Here is a 23352-nt window from a genome sequence, read left to right as displayed (position 1 = left end):
AGTGGGGCAGAGATCACAAGAGTCTGCAGAATCAGTACAATGATTCCATCTTTCTTCTTTTTTATTTCTTCTTTATTAAATTTTCAGTTCTTACAAAAAATGCAATATAACATACTTGTCATAAATCTGACAATTAAGCACTTATAAACATTCAGAAACAGTTCATCAACCCTTAACAAAATCCCCCTCCCTTCAAGAAAAAAAACTTAAATCAGAAGATCATTTAAAACGTATACCTACCCCCCCTGGATGTGCACTTATTATATCAAACAAAATTAAAACTACAATAATTCTACAAAAGATATCAATGGGCCCCAAATTAATTTTAAAATTTTTGTTGTGTTCCTTGACAAATCAGCATTTGTTTTTCCATATTTATACAATAAACACAAATTTGCCCACCAGAACATAAAGCTAAGACGATCCCAATTTTTCCATTTGCGCGTAATCAACTGTACAGCTGTACCCGTCATAATTAAGAAGAGTCACCTTTTATATTTATCTAAGGGATCCTTTACATGCAACACAGTTCCACAAATCACTACCTCATAAAGTCAAACTAAACTAAACTAAGCCTTAGGGATCGCAGATTCTAAAATATTATTAATATGTCCTCAAATCGACTTCCAAAAACTCTGTATCATAGGGCATCTTTCTTCGCACCAAAGAAATGGCACATGGCCCTGGAAGTGCAGACATCCAAGAGCAGGAAGCTCAGAAGTCCAAAAACCCTACAGTTACAGGGAATGAGAAGGGGAGATGTTGCATTGTGTAGGGAAGAGGGGAGGGATATGCTAGATTTCAAATATAGGGTGAGGGCAAATGAGAGAAACTGGAATGGGGGAAGAGGAAATCATATGCTGGATTCTATAATGAGCATTATAAATACAGGCTTTTGCAATATAATTTTCAAAAATTAATGGAAAAAGGAAGGAGGTGGGTGCACAGCAGGGAAGGGTACTGTGTGGGATGGCACAATGAAGGTTCACCTAGGGTGTTAAGATATTTTTGGGATGGCCCTCACCATGTGCCTCATTTGTGCTGACTATTGAAGCATCTTAACTTCTCAACAAAACTAAGAAATTCATACAAGGGGCTTAAAATGAACATTTATATTTTATTTTAAAAAATTACAAACAAAATATTAAAATACTGGTGTAAATATTCAGTCGGCACCTGTCAGCAGTATTTTGTCCACTGCTGGCCTTATGCCTAAATACTTAATACTGGGTCATGTCCAGGTACCAGCATGGAATATCCCAATTCATGCTGTCGGCTTTCTCTTATGGGGTTAAGTGCGATATTCAGTACTTACCTACCTAAGCAAAGCTGGATAAAGACAGGAATGAGTTTTATATGGTCCAATTTGTCTGGTTAACTTAGACAGTTAAGTGCTGAATATCAGTACTTAACTGCATAAGTGCCAACTCTGTGTCTGAACCACCCATAAAATTGCTGGTTTCTACTTTAGTGCTTAGTGCTGGTGTTCAGCAGCACTAACCAATATCAGCGGATAGACCCACATAAGTGATTTATCAGCCTATATGGCTTCAAATGAAAGGCAGTTTTCCTTCTTGTTATGCGGAGTAATCCAATCACTAATAAAGGAAATAAGTTCAAATGTAATTACAATTTGTAAAAATAATGTGTGAGGCAGTATAGGAGCACTGGTAGACAAACAGGGTACCATTCATGCTAAATATTAAATCTTTATTTTCTTTAAACAAAATGTAAACACAAAACGGTGCAAAATAGACTCCTGAATTATTACTGTACAGATATAAATATTCAGTATTCAAGTACAATATGAAGCACATCCTATGTCCCTATTATGTAAACACATGGCTAATTTTATATATGGTGTCATATCTCCTATTTCCAATAAACAATATTTGAAGGCGACACATATGTTATGTAACTGCATTCCATATAAAAAACGTTTACACAATTGTAATTTCCGTACTGCTTCAAATGGATGAATAACTAGACATATTAGCTCCCAAATGAATACAAAATTCATACAGTTAGTATTAAGTGGCAAAATTACATTTCCAAAAAAGTTGCATCTCATGCAATCACAATTTTATTTTCCAACAGAAGCAGATTAAAGCCTCTCACTAAATACAACTGCATGTATAATTAATCTGCACATGCATTATTTAAAATACTTGTGTAAATTAAAAGTACTCTTGATTTTTTATTTAACTAGTACCAAGTGTACATTCTGAAGTGCAAGTCTTTAAAAGTAAAAATGCATTTTCACATTTACAGTACCAACTAGCATTTAGCAGCAATACAACCTGAAGCTTAAGTGAATGCTAAAATGTGCCATACAAATACCCACCTGAAAAGAAATAATTGGCATAAACATAGCTACAAAGAGCTTATTACTAGGACACATGAAGCATTCATTATGTTTCCATTAAAGACTTTTCACATTGTTCAGTGACAATGCCAGCTTCTGAATTTTCTCTTTTAATTTCTGGGGATTCCTGTTTTTCCTCATCTGTTAAATCATCCCATTGCTCTTCCATACTTGGAACTCGCTCTTCACTCATCTCATCTGCTTCAGCAGGTGGCACTTTTTGTTTCAAGAATTCTAAAAACAAAGAATGGATGAAACCTGTGCAAAATCATTTGCCCCCCAACTACAGAAAAACATGGGGATAAATTTTTCCCCATCCCCGCAGAAACTCATTCTCCCAGCCCATCCCGGCAAGTTATTTTCCTGTCCCTGCCCCATTCCTGCCAGCTCTGTTCTCATCTGCACAAGCCTCAAACACTTTAAAATCATAAGTGTTCGAAGCTTGTACTGTTAAGGCAGAGCTTACAGGAAAGGGACAGAATAACAAGTCATAGGAAACTTAATAAGAATGATTTCCAAAATGTTTTACAAACAGAAATGTTTTCAGGGTTTTACGAAATACAGTTAATTGGACCCCTTATAGTAAACGGCATTCCATTCCAAATTTCAGTCAATTTAAAGGAGAAAGATTGACTCAGTTTATTAACATCTTTACTTCCCTTGAATGAGGGAAAAGAGTTTAAATCTTTGGGTATTTCTCGCAAAGCAGGATCTCTGAACATTCCAGAATAGAGGAACAAGAGGCACGGAAAAAACCAAACAAGATCTTAAAGACAATCCATGCACATTTCAAGTGAATCCTAAGATGGACAGGAAGCCAATGTAATTTTTTCAACAATAGGGAGACATGTTCAAACTTGCTTTTCCAAAGATCAATTTAGCAGCAGTATTTTGTATCAATTGAAGAAGCCTTTGCAGGCTGGTCTTGGTTAATCTTAGATACACTGCATTACAGTAATCCAACTGGGCTAGAATAACAGACTGAACCAGGACAGAAAAATGTTGCAGATGAGATAGTGCCCAGACTTTCCTCAGCATGCAAAGATTGAAAAAGTACTTCTTAACAAGAGAGTTTATTTGATCCTTAAATGTGAGCAAAGAATCTATAAGGATACCTAATATTTTGGAGGAAAATTCAATCTGCAGGGACACTCCTGAGTCCAGAGTCACAGCAAAGGGAATGCAATCCAGTTTTGGCCCTAACCACAAAAGTTTGGGTTTTGCAGCATTGAGTTTCATTTGCACAGACATTGCCCAAGCTTGAAGTTTGGAAATGGAATGATTTATATTAGGAACAAAATTAGTAAGATCTGGATCAACTTCAAGTAAGATAAAGATATCATCGGCATAAGTAAATAGGTATTCCTCAGCTGTCAGATTGTAATGTTTCAATGTACTCATATAGATGTTAAAGTGTACTGGGGACAATGGAGTAGTGCTGTCTGATTTGCCGATTCAAATCGATTCACTTTGGTGAATCAATTCATTTTTTTTTTTTTAATTGGGCTCGCCGATTCATTCAGGTCTCCTAAAGCAGGAGCAGTATTGCTGCCTCTTGCTGGCCATCCACTGCTGTTGCTGCTCCTGCTTTAGGGGATGAGGGTCAGTCGGGAAGTGCTGCAGTGCATAGGCGTTCTTTGTAGCATCCTCTGGCTTCCCCACTGGCCTCCCGATCTCTCTTTCAGCTAATTAGGGCAGCCTGAAGAGGATCGCTGGTGCTGTAGCAATCCTAGCAGGCTACCATTGTAGTCCACAGCACATTGCCTCTGCCGCAATCCCGCCCCTGACGTCAGAGGGTCAGGACCGTGGCAGAGGGAATGTACTACGGAGGCCAACGGCAGCCTGCTAGGATCGCTACAGCACTGACCATCCTCTGTAGGATGTCCTAATTAGCTGAAGATGAGACCGGGAGGCCAGGGGGGAATCTGGAGGATGCTACAAAGAAGGGGGAACATGCAGACCTTCAGGGGGGCCCCTGGTGTAGAAGTACATGGAGGAAGGGAAGGGAGGTTCAAAGAGACGTGCATATGCTGGACTGGGGGGGGAAGGGATGGTGGGAAGAAATAATGGATCTAAAAACAGAGAAGATGGAGAAAGATGGAGGACAGTGGATTTAGGGAGGGAAGGAACAGAAAGGGAGAGAAATTGACACAAGTGATGGTGTGTGTGTGTGGGGGGGGGTAGGAATAGAGATACTGGATAGGAGAGTAGTTGGGAAGAGAATAGGAGAGCTGGGGTGATGTGGAAGAAGGGAGAGATACTCGATGAAAGGGTAGTTGAGAAAAGGAGAGATGGTGGATCTGGGGATGTTGGGGGTCCATCACTGCAGTTGCAGGGATGGTGATGAAAAAAGGAAAGATGCCAGAGCTCCAGGGGAAGGGAGGGAAGGAAAACAGAAGGGGAGGACAGAGATGGAAGATGGATGGTTAGCACAGAGAAAGAAGAAAATGACAAATGGGCAGGAAACCCCGGCAAGCGAGTTAACAGAGCCTGGGATCGCAGAGCCTGGGATCAACATGATTTGAATAATGACCAGACAACAAAAGGTAGAAAAAAATAATTTTATTTTCTGTTTTGTGATTACAATATGTCAGATTTGAAATGTGTATCCTGCCAGAGCTGGTATTAGACCGCGAACATGAGCTAGGATTTAACAGAGGGAGGAAAAGTCTTTTTTGTTTTTTTAATTTTGTTTACACCACAGCGCCATGTGAGTAGAAGTTGCATCAGAGGAGAAACTTCTGCCCACACACACACGCGACTGCAGGCAGGCTTTGCCAGCTTCAGTAAGTTTTTTACGAAAGCACCATGAAGGTAAGGGGGAGGGAAGGAGATATATTTGGCAGTAGGTAAGGAGGGAGGGGGCCACGCGCGATTGATGACCGCACGCCTTCCCTCCCTTAACTGCTGACAAGGCCATTCACCGCTCCACGGGACGGTGGATGGCCTTGTCCCCGTGCCCACAGTGAGCACTTCCCCCGCAACCATTTCAGCGAGCTACCCGTGGCTAGCAGCAGGTAACTGCCACCGTGTCATTCTCTAGCTTGAATCTCTCATGAAGGAAGTAAAGGAATTGAAAGAGGAGGTGGCAAGACTGAGAAGCATTCATGAGAATGAGAGGTACATTGATGAAATGGTTCATGAGTTGTCAAAGATTTCCAGCAGTAGGGATGAGGAGGCTGTGCTAACGGAAGATAGCTGGACTCAGATTATTGAACACTGCAAGTTTGGTACTGTGACTTCCCCTGCCCTTGAACTGAAGAATCATTATGTTGTCTTGGAAGGGGAGGAGAAAAGAGCATCCCAAGGAGAGGAAGAACCAAAAGCTTGAAATCCCAAAAATTACTGGATCCGTGACCACTACGAGGTATAAGGTAGTGGTAGTTGGTGATTTCCTTCTGAGGGGTAAAGAAGCATTTGTCCGCAGACCAGACAAGATGTCATGAGAGGTATGCTGTATGCCTGGTGCCAAAATCCAAGATGTTAGAGAGCTTGCCGAGACTCAACAAGCATGATGACTATTATATGATGCTGCTCATCCATGTTGGCACAAACGATACTGCCAGGTACCCCCTGAAAACGTATCAAAAGTGACTTTGTGGCTTTGTGAAAAAAGGTGAAGCAGACAGGTGCGCAGATGGTATTTCCATCCATCCTCCCTGTCGAGGGTAAAGGCCAGGGCAGAGAAGCTCGCATCCTGGAATGAATGCTTGGCTACGTGGATGGTGTCATTGAGAGCGTATTGGCTAACTGGACCATGGGATGATTTTCCAGGGGCTGCTGAGTAGGGATGGTGTGCATCTATCAAAGAAGTGAAGAAGTGTCTTTGGCAGCAGGCTGGCTAATCTACTGAAGAGTGCTTTAAACTAGAAGTGATGGGGCAGGGAGATACGATAGAGACATTTAAATACCTAAGTGATGTATATGCATGAGTCGAGTCTCTTTCATTTGAAAGGAAGCTCTAGAATGAGAAGGCATAGGATGAAGTTAAGGATCAGGAGTAATCTAAGGAAATACTTTTTTAACAGAAGTGTGGTAGATGCGTGGAACAGTATCCCATTAGAGGTGATGGAGAAAGAGACTGTTTCTGATTTCAAGAGAGCCTGGGTTAGTCACATGGGATCTCTTAGAGATAGGAAGAGATATGGTAACTGTGGAAGGGCAGACTGGATGGGCCACTTGGCCTTTATCTGCCATTATGTTTCTATGTTGCTACCATTCTAATCGATTCATTAAGGCACAAAGATTTTAGTGATTTGATCAGATTTCAGGTAGAAAATAATTCCAAATTTGAACAAATATTGACCTTCTAACCTCTCTACCTGTGGCTTCTCTACTTCCTATAGCCATGGGCTCCTCTAAGTAATAAAGAAGTCACTATTAGAGCAGGTGAGAGCTATTTATTAAAAAAATAATCTCTAATCTCTAAAATACTTCCAGCTAGCAATTTCAGTTGTCAGAAAATCACATGAACTGATGAAGTAAAAACTGGATCTGGAAGACCTATCAGGTTTTTCCTGAAATAGCCAAAAATTGGCCAGATCTGCAAAATGGAAACCACAGCTCACCGCCAACGACCTACTGAAAAGGTGTAGATGACACTAGAGTAGCTGTGCCCAGGTCCACAATACAGTGTTGCTCATACCATAATCTACATGGGAGAGTTGTCAGAACCCCCTCCAAAAAAAAAAAAAAACCCAACAAAAAACATATGACCTCATGGGTCATTAGAATTTGGGATTCTGCAGCATCCAATGTCACAGGAAATATGGTATGAGAGAAAGAATGGATTTATCTAAATACCAATAAATCCAAGAAGTTCATGTCTGACACTCGGTGAAAAAAACTGAAACAGATGAAGTTGAAAACCGGTTGGATCAATATAACAATTCAAAACATCTCAAAAATAAAATCTAAGGTACTTAAGTATATAAGAAGATTTTGGAACACTTTGAATCTGGTGGCCCGTAGCCGCCTCCTGAACTGCTGACTTGTTGCTTTGGACTGATCTCTACACTTGTTTGCTTTGCACAAAATTGGCTCTCTCCCCCCTCCCCCCCCCCGATTGGATGTCTTGGGTTGGGATTGATGGAGGACCGGGGATTGGGGTGGGTTTGGGGGGATTGGGGGAGTGGCAACTTGTGTTTACCTAGTGCTCATTTTGTTGATTGGTGGTTGTGTGGGTGGGGGAGGTGGTTTAATACTGTGTTTTCCATTGACAAAATGTGAGCTTGTTTTCTGTATTTGTTTATGCTTCTGTACTTCTTTCCGTTGATCTCAATATAATACATTTGAACATAAGAAGATTTTGGAATGTCTTTACAATCCCTGATTATTGAAAATGTGTAGGGCAATCTCAAACATGCACTGCGTACAAGGAGACTTAAGAATATTTGAGAGTTCCGCAAGGAAGATGTGAAAAAAAATTCCAAAAGCTAGAACAGAACTCAATTGGCTAAAGAAAACATTTGAAGGTAGGCATTTCTGCCAAAAGGATATGCTATAAAATACTGAAAGAATGTCAAGTTTTTACACCTGTTATATTCACTATTATAAACTAAAAATAGTAATTATGCAAAATATTTGCAGAGGGATGTTGTGTTTACAATAAGTGAGGTGTACATCCCATACAACGCCAAGCTTCACAGATGATTAACAATTTAAATCTAATACCGTAGTTAAACATCTGTTAATCCGGGTTTTGTATGGAATGTATGCCTTGCTAATAGAACTGTTTCACTTTTCTATTGGTGTTTAACTTTGTATCATGTGGAGGTTGAATTAGCATCTGTTTACTTAGGGATTCACTGAAACAATGTAACCAGGCTACATAAATTTTATACGCAACTGTTTTAACCTTGCATGGACTTAGCACAAAGATTTATGTGCCAGAACAGATGAGAGTGCAAAAGGATGATGTACTATTTTTCCAGAATGAAAATACTATCCAACAGATACTTACTGTAACAGGTGTTATCCAGGGACAACAGGCAGATATTCTCACATGTGAGCGACATCATCCACAGAGCCCAGGTACGGACAGCTGCAAAAGTGGATCGGCACTTTAAGAACTTTAGATAGTTTGTGACTAACCACACTGCACGTGCGTAAGTGCCTTCCCGCCCAATGTAGGCGTGCAGTTGCTCAGTTCAGTAAGCCAGCTAAGAAGCCAACCAGGGGAGATGGGAGGGTTTGTGAGAATATCTGGGCAGGCTGTCTCTGGATAACACTTGTTATCCTGATGATGAAATCTAGAAAAATCTAAGATAGCCACTGAAGGCCTATTTTGACTAAAATTGGCCCACAGAGAACCCTCAAAAACAGAGATTTTAGGGGTGGGGAATGCAGGCAAACCACAAAAACACTCCTTTTTTTTTTTTTCAAAAATCTTTATTCATTTTAGACCCACCCAAATCTCTGATTCAAGCTATTTGCTGGTACTGACATAAACATGTGCTGAAAGGAAAAACACTGCAGATAGAGCTGAAACAGTTCACAGGGAGATCCTCTGCCTCAACTTGCTGGAAAGCTGAACTTTGACTTACCTAATCTTTCCTTCTAGTGCAGCAGTCTCAAACACGCGATCATGCTGCTCTCTCCAGGTCTATTTTGCGGCCCGCGGTCTGGACTCTATCAAGACAGCATTTCTCTTCCCCTTCCCTTCCTTTTGGAGCAGCAGCGTGTCTGGTCGGCTCAGTCCATCGTTCCGTTCAAAGCCGCGGGTTGGCGGCTCCTTGCGCTATCCACTCCTGCATCGGAAGCTCTCTGACGTCACAACATCAGAGAGGCTTCAGACGCAGGCGCGGATCTCGCGAGGAGCCACCACCCGCGGCTTTGAACGGAAAGATCAACTGAACAGGCCAGACATGCTGCTGCTCCACAAGGTAGGGGAGGGGAAAGAGAAATGCTTCTGCTGCATAGGAAAGGGGGACCCTAGGGAAATGCTGCTGCTGTACAGGGAAAGGGATAGGGAGGGAAAGGGGAAGAGAAATGCCTCTCCTGCACAGGAAAGGGGGAAGGGAAATGCTGCTGCTGCACAGGGAAAGGGAGGGGGAGGGAAAGGGGAAGAGAAATGCTTCTGCTGCACAGGAAAGGGGGAAGGGAAATGCTGCTTCTGTTGCTGCTGCACTCAATTGGGGAAAGAGAGGGAAGTGAGAGGAGAGGAACAAGAGAAGCCAAGTTCATGGGAGGGAGGGAAGGAAAGGATATCAGACCATGGAGGGGGAGGGAGAGATGCCAGGGCATGGGGGAAGGGAAGGAGACAAATGCCAGACTAGGGGAAAGGAAGGAAGGAGTGAGGGAGAGAAAGGAAGGAAAGAGATGCCAGACCATGGAAATAGGACGGAAGAAGAGAGAGATAGAAGGGAAAGACATGGAAACGTAGATTTTGAAAAGAAAGCAGAAAAATTGAACATTAAGTTAATGTCAAAGATGGATGCAAGGCAGAACGTGAAGACGGAGAGAAAAACAGTCAAAGGACAAGAAGGCCCTCGAAACGTAGTTGAAAGTACAGAAAAATAAAGTCACCAGACAACAAAGGTAGGGAAAATGATTTTATTTTCAATATAGTGATTAAAATGTGTCAGTTTTGAGAAAGAAAAGATATTAAACTTTAAATGTGAGGGCTGCAGAAAAAATAGAGTACTTGGAGGGCCACAGAAAAAATAGTTAATGTCTTATTAAGGAAATGACAATTTTGCATAAGGTAAAACTTTATAGTTTATATATCTTTCCTTTTAACTATTAAAGGAAAGTTTTATAAACTATAAAAAGTTTTACCTCATGCAAAATTGTCATTTCTTTAATAAGACATTAACTATTTTTTCTGCGGCCCTCCAAGTACCTACAAATCCAAAATGTGGCCCCACAAAGGGTTTGAGTTTGAGACCACTGTTCTAGTGTAACAGACACATTATTATTGAACCTTTGTGATGTATCAAAGCAGTCCCCAGAGTCTAGGGCAGGGATCTGGCAGTCAAAATTTGTTCATAAATTCTAGATACTGCAGTAACACGCTGCACATATCCAACAATTTCAACAGGCTGTTATGGGGGAAAGCACCCTTCAGGAATTCAAGAAAAGGTTGGATAAGTTCTTATTGGAACAGAACATACGAGTAAGGCTAGACTCAAATAGGGCACTGGTCTTTGACCTAAGGACCGCCGCGTGAGCGGACTGCTGGGCACGATGGACCACTGGTCTGACCCAGCAATAGCAAATCTTATGTTCTTCCTCAATCTTGAATGAGTGAAGGCAGGCAATCACACTTCTTGAATGATATGAACGCTAGAAACCACTTTTGGTAAGAAAGATGGGACTGTGCGCTAAACCATGCCCAAGTCTGAAATACTGATAATGCCTGCAGTTCCAACACTCATTAGGCTGAGGTAATCACAATCAAAATGGTGTTTCTGGTGGTAAGACCCATCAGGGAAGCTTGCTCTAGAGCAGGGGTGTCAAAGTCCCTCCTCGAGGGCCGGAATCCAGTCGGGTTTTCTGGATTTCCCCAATGAATATGCATTGAAAGCAGTGCATGCAAATAGATCTCATGCAGATTCATTGGGGAAATCCTGAAAACCCGACTGGATTCTGGCCCTCGAGGACCGACTTTGACACCTGTGCTCTAGAGGTTCATAAGGCATTCTAGCCATGGCCCGGAGGACTAGATTAGGACTCCATGGTAGTAAAAGATGTTGCACCAGAGCTGCAAAGCACCCTTCAAAATCCTGGCCATGTCTGAAGTGTGGCTATGGTGTTCTTATTAACCTTAGGCCCAAAACACTAGAGCCCCACAATCTGAACTTTCAGGGAGCCAACCACTAGGCCTTTTTCCAGTCCATCCTGCAGGAAGGTGAGCACCAAATATCAGAGCCAAGTTCAGATCTTCACACCTCTGAGTGCACCAAGCTTAGAAATACTTCCAGTATTTCACATACGTGTATTTCTACATTTTAGAAGGGAAGAGACCACTTTGACTGACTAGCCTTTGCATGCTTGCGCCGTGTGCTCAAGTGCCATACCGTAACACCGAAGGGTCCAGATCCTGTAGGGCAATTGGGTCCTGTGTGAGCACTCGTGGATAACATGGAAGTTTGAGACCTTGATCCCTTTGGAGACAGACCAGTCTACATACTTCGGCCAATCTGGAGCTACTAGAAACACCAGACCTTAGAGCATCATGATCATGCGCACAAGTCTGCCTATCAAGGGCCACGGAGGGAAGACAAAAACAGCCCAGAGGGATGGGAGGCGGAGTAAAAGAATGCTAATGAGGCTCTCTATAAGAATTCTCAAGAGAAGCGGTTGACTACCCAAAGGTTCAGGAATAATGTGTGTCACACTAGACAGCACCATTATTATAAAAGTCTACCAGCCAAATTGCTATACGGTGCTATGGAGGCTGTGCGTTTGAGCGGGAGGAATGAACTATCTCTGAAGTTGTGGTAGTGTCACTCTATGATTGAGACTAAGTAGGGATGAGCATTCATTAACATGTATTTCCAATTTTGTGTCTGCAAAAACTGATTTAACTATGCAACAAATGTCTGAAAAATTGTTGAAGTGTCAAAAATTGTAAAAAAATAAAAAAAATCCAGAACCCACTTTTTTGTTCATGCACATCCTTAATTCTAAAAGATAATTTTTAAAGTGACCTCAGTGAAACTCTCATAGCATGCCCAGGTAACACAAAAGGTACTACCTTTGCCAGCTATTTAGAACCTATAATAATAAGTAAGAGACTGACTATAATGGTAATAAATACCAGTGGGGAGAAAGCAATTGGCTCCTAAAAACCGCTCAGAAAAGTGAAACTCTGAAGGGGAGGTGGATACCTCCCCTTGGGACAAGAGTCTACCGTCCAGTCATTGCATTTGCTTTATAGAACATCACTTTCTGACCACTGGTAAAAATGTAATTTGTTTGAGTAAAATTTGCTAAATCGACAAAAATTGTTCAAAGTTGTTATGCACAAAAAACTCTTGCTCGTTGGAAAAGTGATACCATACACTTATCTGTACAAGCTTTAAGGTTTATGGTTGTAAGGGCTCTTGGGGGTCTCAACGCGGCCCCGTTTTGAATGTTCTGCTTCAGGAGACCCAATACTACACACTTTTAAACCTCTGTTGTAACCATATCTTTCCAAGAGATTATCGTTTATCAACTTCAGAGATTTCAAACGTCAGAGGATTTCAATCCTCTGACTGTTCTTGGGACAGCACTATAGGGGTGCTGAGAAGTTCTGTACTCTCCTCGAGCTGTATGGGAAAGCTTGCCCCATTCTCTTCCTTAGAATCTGTGTGTGAAGAGAGATCCTCATTCTCTTTTTTTTAATATTCTTTATTCATTTTATATTTATATCAAGTGTAATGAAAATAATAACAGATTAACTTAATACATCACTTGAAATACCACACATGTTCCCAAAATAGAATTTATCCCCTTCCCACCCACCATACTAATATCAGTTGATACATACAATATAATAAAATCATTTGTACTCTTCATATCGAATATTAAAAAGTCAACCCCCCCCCTCCCAAATCTTTCATTTATTTAAAATCAGGGAAAAATGATAACTATTCTTTACAATAGTTTATCAATGGCCCCCACACATCCTTAAACTTATTAAAATAACCTTTTTGAACAGCTAACGCGCTTTCCATTTTTTACATGTGACACACTGAATTCAAACGTCGTTTAAAATCTCTGAAGTTGATAAACAATAATCTCTTGGAAAGATATGGTTACAACAGAGGTTTAAAAGTGTGTAGTATTGGGTCTCCTGAAGCAGAACATTCAAAACGGGGCCGCGTTGAGACCCCCAAGAGCCCTTACAACCATAAACCTTAAAGCTTGTACAGATAAGTGTATGGTATCACTTTTCCAACGAGCAAGAGTTTTTTGTGCATAACAACTTTGAACAATTTTTGTCGATTTAGCAAATTTTACTCAAACAAATTACATTTTTACCAGTGGTCAGAAAGTGATGTTCTATAAAGCAAATGCAATGACTGGACGGTAGACTCTTGTCCCAAGGGGAGGTATCCACCTCCCCTTCAGAGTTTCACTTTTCTGAGCGGTTTTTAGGAGCCAATTGCTCTCTCCCCACTGGTATTTATTACCATTATAGTCAGTCTCTTACTTATTATCATAATCGTTTTACTGACTAGTATTTACATAGAAGTCCCTGTATGCTTTTCTAACGAAGCTATTTAGAACCGGCAGACTGACACATTGGGAACAATATGTTTAAAACACAAAAATATTTTGCTTTGAGTAAAATGTTTTCTGGAGATGTAAAATATGAAACTTACCATTAGTGGATTGATTCTCTGGCAAATTTGTTCCATCAGTTTGTAAAGAATCAGCAGTTATCTGAGCATCTGTACTTGATCTTTTTTCAAGACTCAATTCTTGGAGTCGTGGAGCTTGTGGTCGAGTTTTTCTTGCAGGATTTAGAAAAAAACAGTATGCACATCTGAATGCTGAAAAGATTTAAAAAGGATATCCAATGGTGTTAAGTCAGTCAGCAGATGACATTTGCATTGCTAATTGGTCTGATCATGTTTTCCCACTTTTTGTTTAACATCCTTGGTTCCCTATCATTTAGAAAATAAAATTAAAAGATCATTATTTTATTCTTTAAGCCAGGTTTTATATACTGGCTAACCTGCATATTTTCCTAATTCTTTGATACTGCATGCCTCTTCTACAACATTACTTATAACACCCCTCATCAAGCAAATTTAGATTACAATCACTTTGTATTTTCCATTCTGGCCTCCTTCCTCTGGAATTATATTTCTCATCATTTTAGGCTGGAAACACCACCTCAAAGTTCAGACTGGATTTAAAAAACAGAAAACCAAACAAATCCAACAACAATTTCTCAGGCTGTTGGATTAGCTTGGGTGTGGGTGTGGGTGTGTGTTGGGAGAAGGCGGCAGTGTCTACAGTGAGATTTTTGCTTTTTCCTATTGTTCTTTTGTAAACTGCTCTAATATTGTTCAAGACCAAGTATCAAGTACTGTAATAAATATAAAATATTATCAAAATATAATGCAGTACAGAACTAATACATTATAGAAGTACATTGTATAAATTTTGAAGTCACTAAGGATTGGAACTGTGTAAAAAGTGTCCACCACTGTGAGAGATTCAGAGATTTTCCCTCAATGAAACTGCATTTATACCCTGGTGCAATAGGGGGCGGTGGACAAATCTGTGGGAACTACCTGTCCCAGAATGTCCTGAGCTTTTCAGTTCAGTGCAGAGTCAGAGGGATGGGACTCAAGCAGGGAAGAGTATTTCTGCTCCAGACTGGAATTATTGAGAGAGGTCCCAGAGGGAGTAGAGAGTCCAGATAGAGAGAAGAGCCTGACTGGGGTAAGACACTGTTTGTGGAGTTATTAACTTATTTCCAGGGTCTGGCTAGAACCAGACCTGGCTAGAACCAGATAGAGATGACTGCTAATCTTAAATTTGAGATGTGGCAGCCAAAAGAAACCTTTTTTGTTTCTGTAACCCAGAACCTTAGTTCTGGATGAAAAAGTATAATCTGTTCCCTGTACCTGTGAGGAAACAGGCAGGGTTTGTGTGCTAATAAACACTTCCTATTCACCTGCAGAGCATGTTCAGGCTTTATTTGCAGGGCCCTCTTCTGTAGCCCTTGTTAAGCTGAATTTACAACCACCAGATATACAACCTAATCAACTGCTTTGGCTTTCATCAACTGATTAATACTAGAGCTGTCCAATTCAGGAAAAATGTTTCATTTCAATTTTGCCAACTGAATTGATTTTTCAATTCGATTTCCATGATATAATAATAATAGCTTTATTTATAACCAGTCATACCTATTCAATTCAAGAAGGTATACAGTAAAGTTGAAATACTAAAAAAAAAAAAGCTAATTATCCAACTAGATCTCTCCGCAGCCTTTGACCTAGTAGACCATAACATCCGTCTACAGATACTGGACTCATTAGGAATCAGTGGTAAGGTACTATCATGGTTTAAAGGATTCCTATAATCCAGAACATACAGAGTTAAAACAAACAAAGAAAAATCCCAGCCATGGTCTAACCCCTGCGGAGTACCTCAAGGATCACCTCTTTCTCCCACACTCTTCAACCTATACATTGCCTCCCTCGGCTCCTACCTAGACAAACAAGGTCTAACCTCCTACCACTATGCAGACGACATCACCATTCTCCTTCCTTTCTATCAACCATGGCAGCCACAATACACAGAACACTTGAAACAGTGGCAGCATGGATGAAAGACCACAAACTGAAACTGAATCAGGGCAAAACAAACTTCATCCTACTTGAAAATAACAAAACACACAAATGAACAAAACAAACAAACAAAAAATCATTTGCAGTCATGAGAAACCTGAGGCAAGTCAGAAAATTCTTAGACAGAAAATAATTCCAACTCTTGTTGCAATCCCTAATCTTAGGTCTCATAGACCAGTGGTTCCCAACCCTGTCCTGGAGGAACACCAGGCCAACTGGGTTTTCAGGCTAGCCCTAATGAATATGCATGAAGCAAATTTGCATGCCTATCACTTCCATCATATGCAAATCTCTCTCATGCATATTCATTAGGGTTAGCCTGAAAACCCGATTGGCCTGGTGTTCCTCCAGGACAGGGTTGGGAATCACTGTCATAGACGGTTCATAGACATAATTGCGGAAGACAAAGGCGCGCGCCGACAACTGAGCGCAAGACGGAGGCATGCGCCAAAGAAAATTACTGTTTTTAGGGGCTCCGACGGGGGGTTTTGTTGGGGAGCCCCCCCACTTTACTTAATACAGATCGCGGCGGCGTTGTGGGGGGTTTGGGGGGTTGTACCCCCCACATTTTACTGGAAACTTAACTTTTTCCCTAAAAACAGGGAAAAAGTGAAGTTTTCAGTAAAATGCGGGGGGTTACAACCCCCCAAGCCCCCCACAACGCGGCGCGATCTGTATTAAGTAAAGTGGGGGGGGCTCCCCAACAAAACCCCCATCAGAGCCCCTAAAAACAGTAATTTTCTTCGGCGCGCACCTCCGCACTGCGCTCAATTGTCTGCGCGCACCTTTGTCCCGGCGCGCTTTTGACCTGACACCTTCATAGACTACTGCAACATACTACATATCTCCCCTGCAAAGCAACCATGATAAAACAACTACAAACAATACAAAACACAGTCCTAAGACTGGTCTACTCACTGAAGAAATTCGACCGCATCACAGAGGCATGCCACGACTCACATTGGCTCCCAATACAAGGTAGAGTACACTTCAAATTTTACTGCCTACTATTTAAAGCAATAAACGGAGACAGCCCAGCTTATTGGAACAATTGACTAATTCAATCTACCTCAACCAGATATAGGAGAACCCACACACTATTCACACACCCTCCAACCAAAAACGTTAAAAGAAAAAAAACTGTACAACCTCCTAGCCACTCGAGCAGCAACACTCAACCTCCAACTCTACAACCTATTGACCTCGACCACAGACTACAAAACCTTCAAAAAAGAAATAAAAACCCTTCTATTCAAAAAACACATAAAACTGAACTAACTCAATCAGAAATGTCCCAAGCATCACCTGCAACTACTCCATATGTACTTCTAATACCATGACAATTCAAATGTAATCCTTAGCAACTCAAAGAAATGTACAAACTACTCCCTAAATACTTCTAATGTCCTGACAATCCATTTGTAATCCGCTTTGAACCGCAAGGTAATGGTGGAATAGAAATCCCTAATGTAAATAAAGTATGGATACTGCTGATATCAATGCAGATGAAGATTACAGCATTGGTTTAGAGAGGAGGACAGAAGAGGGTGGGATTGCGCAGGTGGGAGGGGATGCGTGTTGGGATTGTATGTGGGATGGAAGGGTTAGATAAACTTGTTGAATAAGTGGGATTTCAGAGATTTTCTGAAGGATTGGTAAGATGGGGAATTCAAGAGGAGGGCGCTTAAGGTGTAGCTTTAAAATTAGTTGATAGGTTTATTTTGAAGTCTCTTCACCCCCCCCCCCCCCTTTGCCCTCTAAAACCCCCACGCTGGCGCTGTCACATGTAAACAAAACAAACTATGTTAGGTTCTAGTGCGTGCTCACTGTCTAACGCCAGCTGTGCCAGGATACACATTTCAAATCTAAAATATTATAATCACAAAATAGAAAATAAAATTTTTTATACCTTTTGTTTGTCTGGTTATTTTATTATTCAAATCATGTTAGCCCCAGTCTCTGATTTCTGTTTATCTTCTGTTAAATCGCTCATTCTAACACCTATACTTTCTTACCTGTCCCCCCCCCCAGCCCATGCACTACTACCTTCCTCTGGGTCCAGTCGCACTCGCTTTCTTCAGGTTGTCAGCAGCGTTCCTTCCTACACGTGGCTAGCTGCTAACCCAGAAGCCTTCTTTCTGACTCTGTAGGATTCCTGTGCAGCTCTCTACTTCCTCTCTGCTGGTCCCACCTACTTCCTGTTTCTGCGAAGGCAGGACACAGCAGAGAGGAAGGACCAACACTGTGTGAAGGCTGCTGCTACCACTGCCATCAGAAGGGGAAGTCATAGGACTACCCCCCCCCAAACCGGTGACTGAATTGGTAAGTCCGATTTTTTTTTTTTTTAATCAAATCGATTCAAATCAATTCAGCCAAGCTGAATCAGTGAATTGATTTGATTTGTGAATCGGACAGTGAATCAGCACTAGTCAATACCACTCTGAGGTCTCATCTACAGACCACTTGATGAGTGGTCTTCTGAAGCAAATCTTGCAGAGTTTTCACAAGCTAAATATTGTATACAGTGGAGATGGTTTACCATATGCATGGCAACAGTAAGCACCAGTTGCACTAAAGAAGAACCCTTACAAAATGAAATCTTCAGATTGGACTCTGAAAAGATGAAGCTATTAGATCCTTCTGCTCATTATATACCAAACTTGCTATAAGGTAATTTCCTTGCTCTAGAAAAAAGTGTCTTCTATTTAAAATTTCATACATACTAGTGGAGTCTTAGTAACCTAAACACATAAACCTAAACCTAAAATCATAACTATCCTCCCAGCATCTAGACTATGAGGGCTAAAGATTTCATATTGGAATGAAGTAAAGGTCAGATTGTTTGTCCAGAGCTGGAAAACTAACCAAACTGGCTTTCTAATTGATAACTAAAAGAAGCAGAAACCATATATGTTGTGGCCATCGCAGAGCTATTAGAATTGTCATCTCATAGTCTCAAAGATATCCAAGATAAATTTGACTTGTAACCCTCTTCAGAGCTGATGAACCCTTTTCTTTGCAGGACACAGAAACAAAGATTGCAATTATTAAAAATTTACATCCTGCTCTAAAGTTCAAAGTGGTTTACAATCATAAATATTTAACAAAACATCTAGACAAACTCAAAATTGCACATAAACAAGAAAAAATATTCCAAATTCATAAAAATATAACAAAAAACAGTGTGATTAATTACTCCATTGAGAACTAAAAATCAATATCCTAACTTATCAATGTAGTAGTCAGGATGATTACAACATCATAGCATTATCATTCTATTCTATAGTTTGCTTTTCATTACAGTGATGAGCTTGTTAAAATAAGTCTTTAAATGGTTTTCTAAAATCTAATGTTCTAGAAATAAATTTCAAACTCAGTGGTAAGACATTCTACAATATTGGTGCTGCAATAGAAAATATTCTCTTTGGTTTCACCAAATATGTTCTCTAGTTTTAGAATACCCACTGCAACTTTTATCCAGATACTAGTGCTGCCCAATTTAGAGAAAAATATTTCGATTCTATTCACATCAATGACATAGCTTTTTAAGTTTAAACATTTTATTTAACCAAGGAAATATCATGTCAAAAATAGGAACATCCAAACTATAACATAGTTGTAAAATTAGTTAGAAACATAGATCCACAGCTTCCCCAAAGCAAATGATCCCCAAAGTTTCCCCAACCCCCTGCCAATTCTCAGCTTTCTTAGTCCCAAAGAAAATCATTCTCAAAGTTTTACCAGCCCCCCTGCCCGATTCTCAGTTTCCCCAGCCCGAGTCACATACTTACAGTACACTTTGGATGTGGAATCGCAGGGAGGAGAGGAGAAATGCGCAAAGGAGAAAGGAGAGAGCCAGCCAAAAATACAAATGGTGCCGATCTGCACGAGGTCCTTTTGTTTCTTCTGATGTAACTTCCGGTTTCGCAAAACAGGAAGTTACATTAGATGGGTACGACTCCGGTGGGTGGCGGCGGCGGCGGCAGTGGGAAAGCCTGAACAGGTCTCGGGACAGAATCGGTGAGTCCAGTTTTTCTTAACAAACCAATTCAAATCAATTCACCCGATTTGAATTGGGCAGCACTACCAGATACCAGTTATGGGGTTCTAGAAACCAATTGATTTGGTTAGAGGACATTCTTCTTTCCAGGCAGACTTAAGCTTTATCTCTTGAGAGAACACCTATTTCTACAACCTGACAGCTTCACAAAACAAGAGATAGAAATTTGGCTGTGCTCTACATGAAGAAGGAGAACGCAGAACATCTTCACCTTCCCACCTCTCAACGGAACTCGTCGTAAGAAACTTTACGACAACCTTCTAGGGACACAGGCAGCTAAAATCGACTCTGACATCTTAGAATTACTGATCAAAACAACAGACATAAAAGATTTCCGTAAAGAAATAAAAACACTATTGTTCAAAAAATATCTCCCATCACTCTAACCTCCTCCCAACGAGTTCCCAATCAACACCTTCAGAAATACCCACCTATAGTATCTCCTTGTCTGTGATTTAGAATGTACTGTAACTCTTCTACACTACACCTGATTTAACTTGATTCAATCGATATATATTATCTCCTGTGATTTGTATTATCTTCTGTGACATGTATTATCCTCTGTGTTATGTACCATTCTGTTAAATTGTTGTATCATAATTCTTTACTGTTCCTGTAATCTACTCTTATCCTGTAATGTAATTCTACTGGAATTGCCCAGACATCTTCTATATTGTAATCCGCCTAGAACCGCAAGGCACAGGCGGAATAGAAATCCCTAATGTAATGTAATGTAAAGGACAAAATTGTGTCTTAATTAAGAGAAATTTGGCTGTGTTCTACATAAATAGGCAGTAAAGGACAAAATTGTGTGTCTGAATTAGGACAATTTTGTTCAACTATCTCTGGAAACCTTTAGAGCTGGGGTGCCCAAAAGGTTGATCACAATCGACCAGTAGATCGCAAAGGCAATGCGAATCGATCGCGGAGCCCAACCCAGGCTCCACGATTGACTCGCATTGCCTTTGCATTCTCCGTGTTCCCCGATGCCACAACAGGCCAGCAGCGACTACAGAAGTGCCGGGCACACCAGTCTTCCCCGCTCCCCCATCAATTCTGACGTCTGAGAGGAAGTTCCGGGCCAGCCAATTACTGCCTGGCTGGCCCGGAACTTCCTCTCTGGATGTCAGAATTGATGTCGGGGTGAAGGCTGCTAGTCTGTTGCGTAGTCGGGAAACAGGGAGAACTCGGCAGCAACGGCTTGGGGGCCTGTTCCCAGATGTTGTCGGTGGCTGGGGGGCCTGTTTCCAGACAACAGCCCTGGTGGTGGCTTGGGGAGAAAGAAAGACAGGGAGGCAGAACAGGGAGACAAAAATAAAGGGGGGGCATGGAGATAAAAGAAAGAGAGGGGGGCAGGAAGACAGAAAAAGACAGACAAAGAAAGAAAGAAAGAAAGAAAGAAAGGGGAGGGGGGCAGGGAGAGAGAAAGAAAAAGTTGGGGGAGGGAATTGAGTGTGTTGGGTGGCAGGCACGGGGAGAGGACTCATGGAAGGACAGATATTTTGGTTGGGGAATGGAATGAGGTCTGGAGGAGACGAAGCATGCAGGAGGCAGAAAGAAGGGAAGAAATATTGGATGCACAGTCAGAAGAAGAAAGTGCAACCAAAGACTCATGAAATCACCAGACAGCAGTGTTTTCAGCATTCCCTGCGCTAAAAACCGCTATCGTGGTTTAGTAAAAAGGGAGGGGTATATTTGTCTATTTTTGTATAGTTGTTATTGAGGTGACATTGCATATTTTAAAGTCATCTGCTTTGACCTCTTTGAAAACCCCCAAATATAAATGATAATTAACATTTTCTCTGCATACAGTGTGCTTTGTGTTTTTTTTTAAATTTTATTGCTGGTAGATAATTCTGACTTGGTCATTTTAAAAGTAGCTTGCAAGCCCAAAAAGTGTGGGCACCCCTGCTTTAGAGCATTCAGAATTGTGCTCTCGAGGAGTAGTTCTTAAACCTGTCCTGGAGGACCCCCCCCCCCTGTCGGGTTTTCAGGATATTCCTAATGAATATGCATGAGGCAGATCTGCAGGCCTATTACCTCTTATATTCAACTCTGCCTCATGCATATTCATTAGAGATATCTTGAAAACCCAACCGACTGGGGGTCCCCCCCAGGACATGTTTAAGAACTACTGCTCTAGAGAATTTGTTTGCTAAAACCTTTCCTGAGCAGGCCAGAAACAAGTATGAAACCTTTCTATGTGAGATCCTTAGGATAGGTTTGAAACCTTTATGGTTACATTGACCCAAGTGGAGAAAAATCTGTAAGATAACTCTTATGGCCATATCAGATTGAACCAGCCACAAGGATATCATAGGGTCCACTGGTCTCATCTCAGATGGTGACAAGCCAAATGGATGAGAAACTCGACACCACAAGGTTCAACATTAGACATCTCTTCTACTCTGCATGAAAGGCAGTATATTAAATTGCAACAGATGTGCTCCCACACATATATTGTGTGTTTACTTCCCAAGTAATTCATGCAATAGTGGGGTATTGTATTCCTTACGCATCCTAGCTTGGCTAGTATTAAGTCTCACTATATGACCATTATGCCACTTGCTGTAGAAATAAATATTCTATTTTTTCTAATACACAGCCTAATTTATTGCTTCTCAGGAATAATATTTGCCCTGGGGATTTTGGATTTGAATCCAGTTGGGGAATATAGATATAGATTTTATATTCCAGAGTACTACCATATCAAAGATACTGTGTTCCCCGTAACCTGGTTCTCCAGGCCATGTAGGCAACCTCTGGGGCCACTAATATGCTTACACTGTCTTGAAAGCAGTATACCGTACTTCTCCCTCCATATTCACAGTTTCAGCACTCACGGTTTTGCTTATTCGCGATTTTTCACATGCTGACTCCTCCCTCCCCAAAATTACAACATGAGTAAAGTACTGTACTGATAAAGTGTCTCTTACCAGCTTTCACCCTGAAAATTGCTGCTTCCCAGCGTGCACAGAGAAAAACTCTGCTTCCCAGCTTTCACCCTGAAAATCACTGCTTCCCAGCTTTCAAAATCGCTGCTTGTTATTTGCGATTTCAATATATTAACGGTGGCTGTTACAAAAAAAACCGTGAATAATATATACAAAGTTATTCGCGTTTTTCTGTATTCGCGATTATGTACCGCCCCTAACCACTGCAAATACGGAGGGAGGAGTACATAGGTCAATTTAAGTCACATGTGTCAAGCATAAGGTCCACAGGCTGAATCCAGCCTGCTAGCCATTTTATGTGGCCCACAGCAGTGATCCCGACCTTGGGGTCATAGTCTGGGAACTTCCCTTTCTCACAGCCCGGCCCAAGGCTCTGGGTGGTCCCCATGGCCCACCATGTCTTCTCTCCGTGCTGGTCTGATGTTACCCTTACCTTCTGTCAAGCTAAAAAATCTGCCGGCCTTGGCAGTGATTCAGCAATGTTGCCCACGGCTCCCCTTCCTGTTTTCCGTTTGCCTTGGTCCACCTGGGCGGAAACAGAAGTTGCATCATTGGAGGCAGACCACTGAAAGCTGGAAGGGGAGCTGCGGGCAATGATGCTGAACCACTGCCGAGGCTGGCAGATTTTTCAGCGTAACAGAAGGTGAGGGCGACATCGGAACGGCACAGAGA

At 41.3% G+C, this 23352-nt stretch overlaps 1 protein-coding gene across 3 annotated transcripts in view; it reads right to left on the bottom strand.

The window, feature by feature from the left end:
- Nucleotides 1–1684: 1684 nt before the first annotated feature.
- The window catches only part of LNPK (lunapark, ER junction formation factor), a 192374-nt gene continuing 170706 nt past the window's right edge, over nt 1685–23352 (bottom strand). For 2 of the 3 annotated variants that reach the window (XM_033946157.1, XM_033946159.1), the window contains 2 exons: nt 13681–13851; nt 1685–2599 (listed from right to left, as the gene is read on the bottom strand). In XM_033946157.1, the coding sequence (XP_033802048.1) occupies nt 2412–2599; nt 13681–13851 (359 nt within the window). In that variant the 3' untranslated portion in view covers nt 1685–2411. The remainder of the gene's footprint in view (nt 2600–13680; nt 13852–23352) is intronic. The other variant, XM_033946158.1, reaches the window with a different exon arrangement.

This window comes from Geotrypetes seraphini, chromosome 5 (assembly GCF_902459505.1).
Source record: "Geotrypetes seraphini chromosome 5, aGeoSer1.1, whole genome shotgun sequence".
NCBI classification, from domain to species: Eukaryota; Metazoa; Chordata; class Amphibia; order Gymnophiona; family Dermophiidae; genus Geotrypetes; species Geotrypetes seraphini.
The sequence above is the reverse complement of the archived record's forward strand: the minus strand, read 5'-3'. Positions and strand labels throughout refer to the sequence as shown.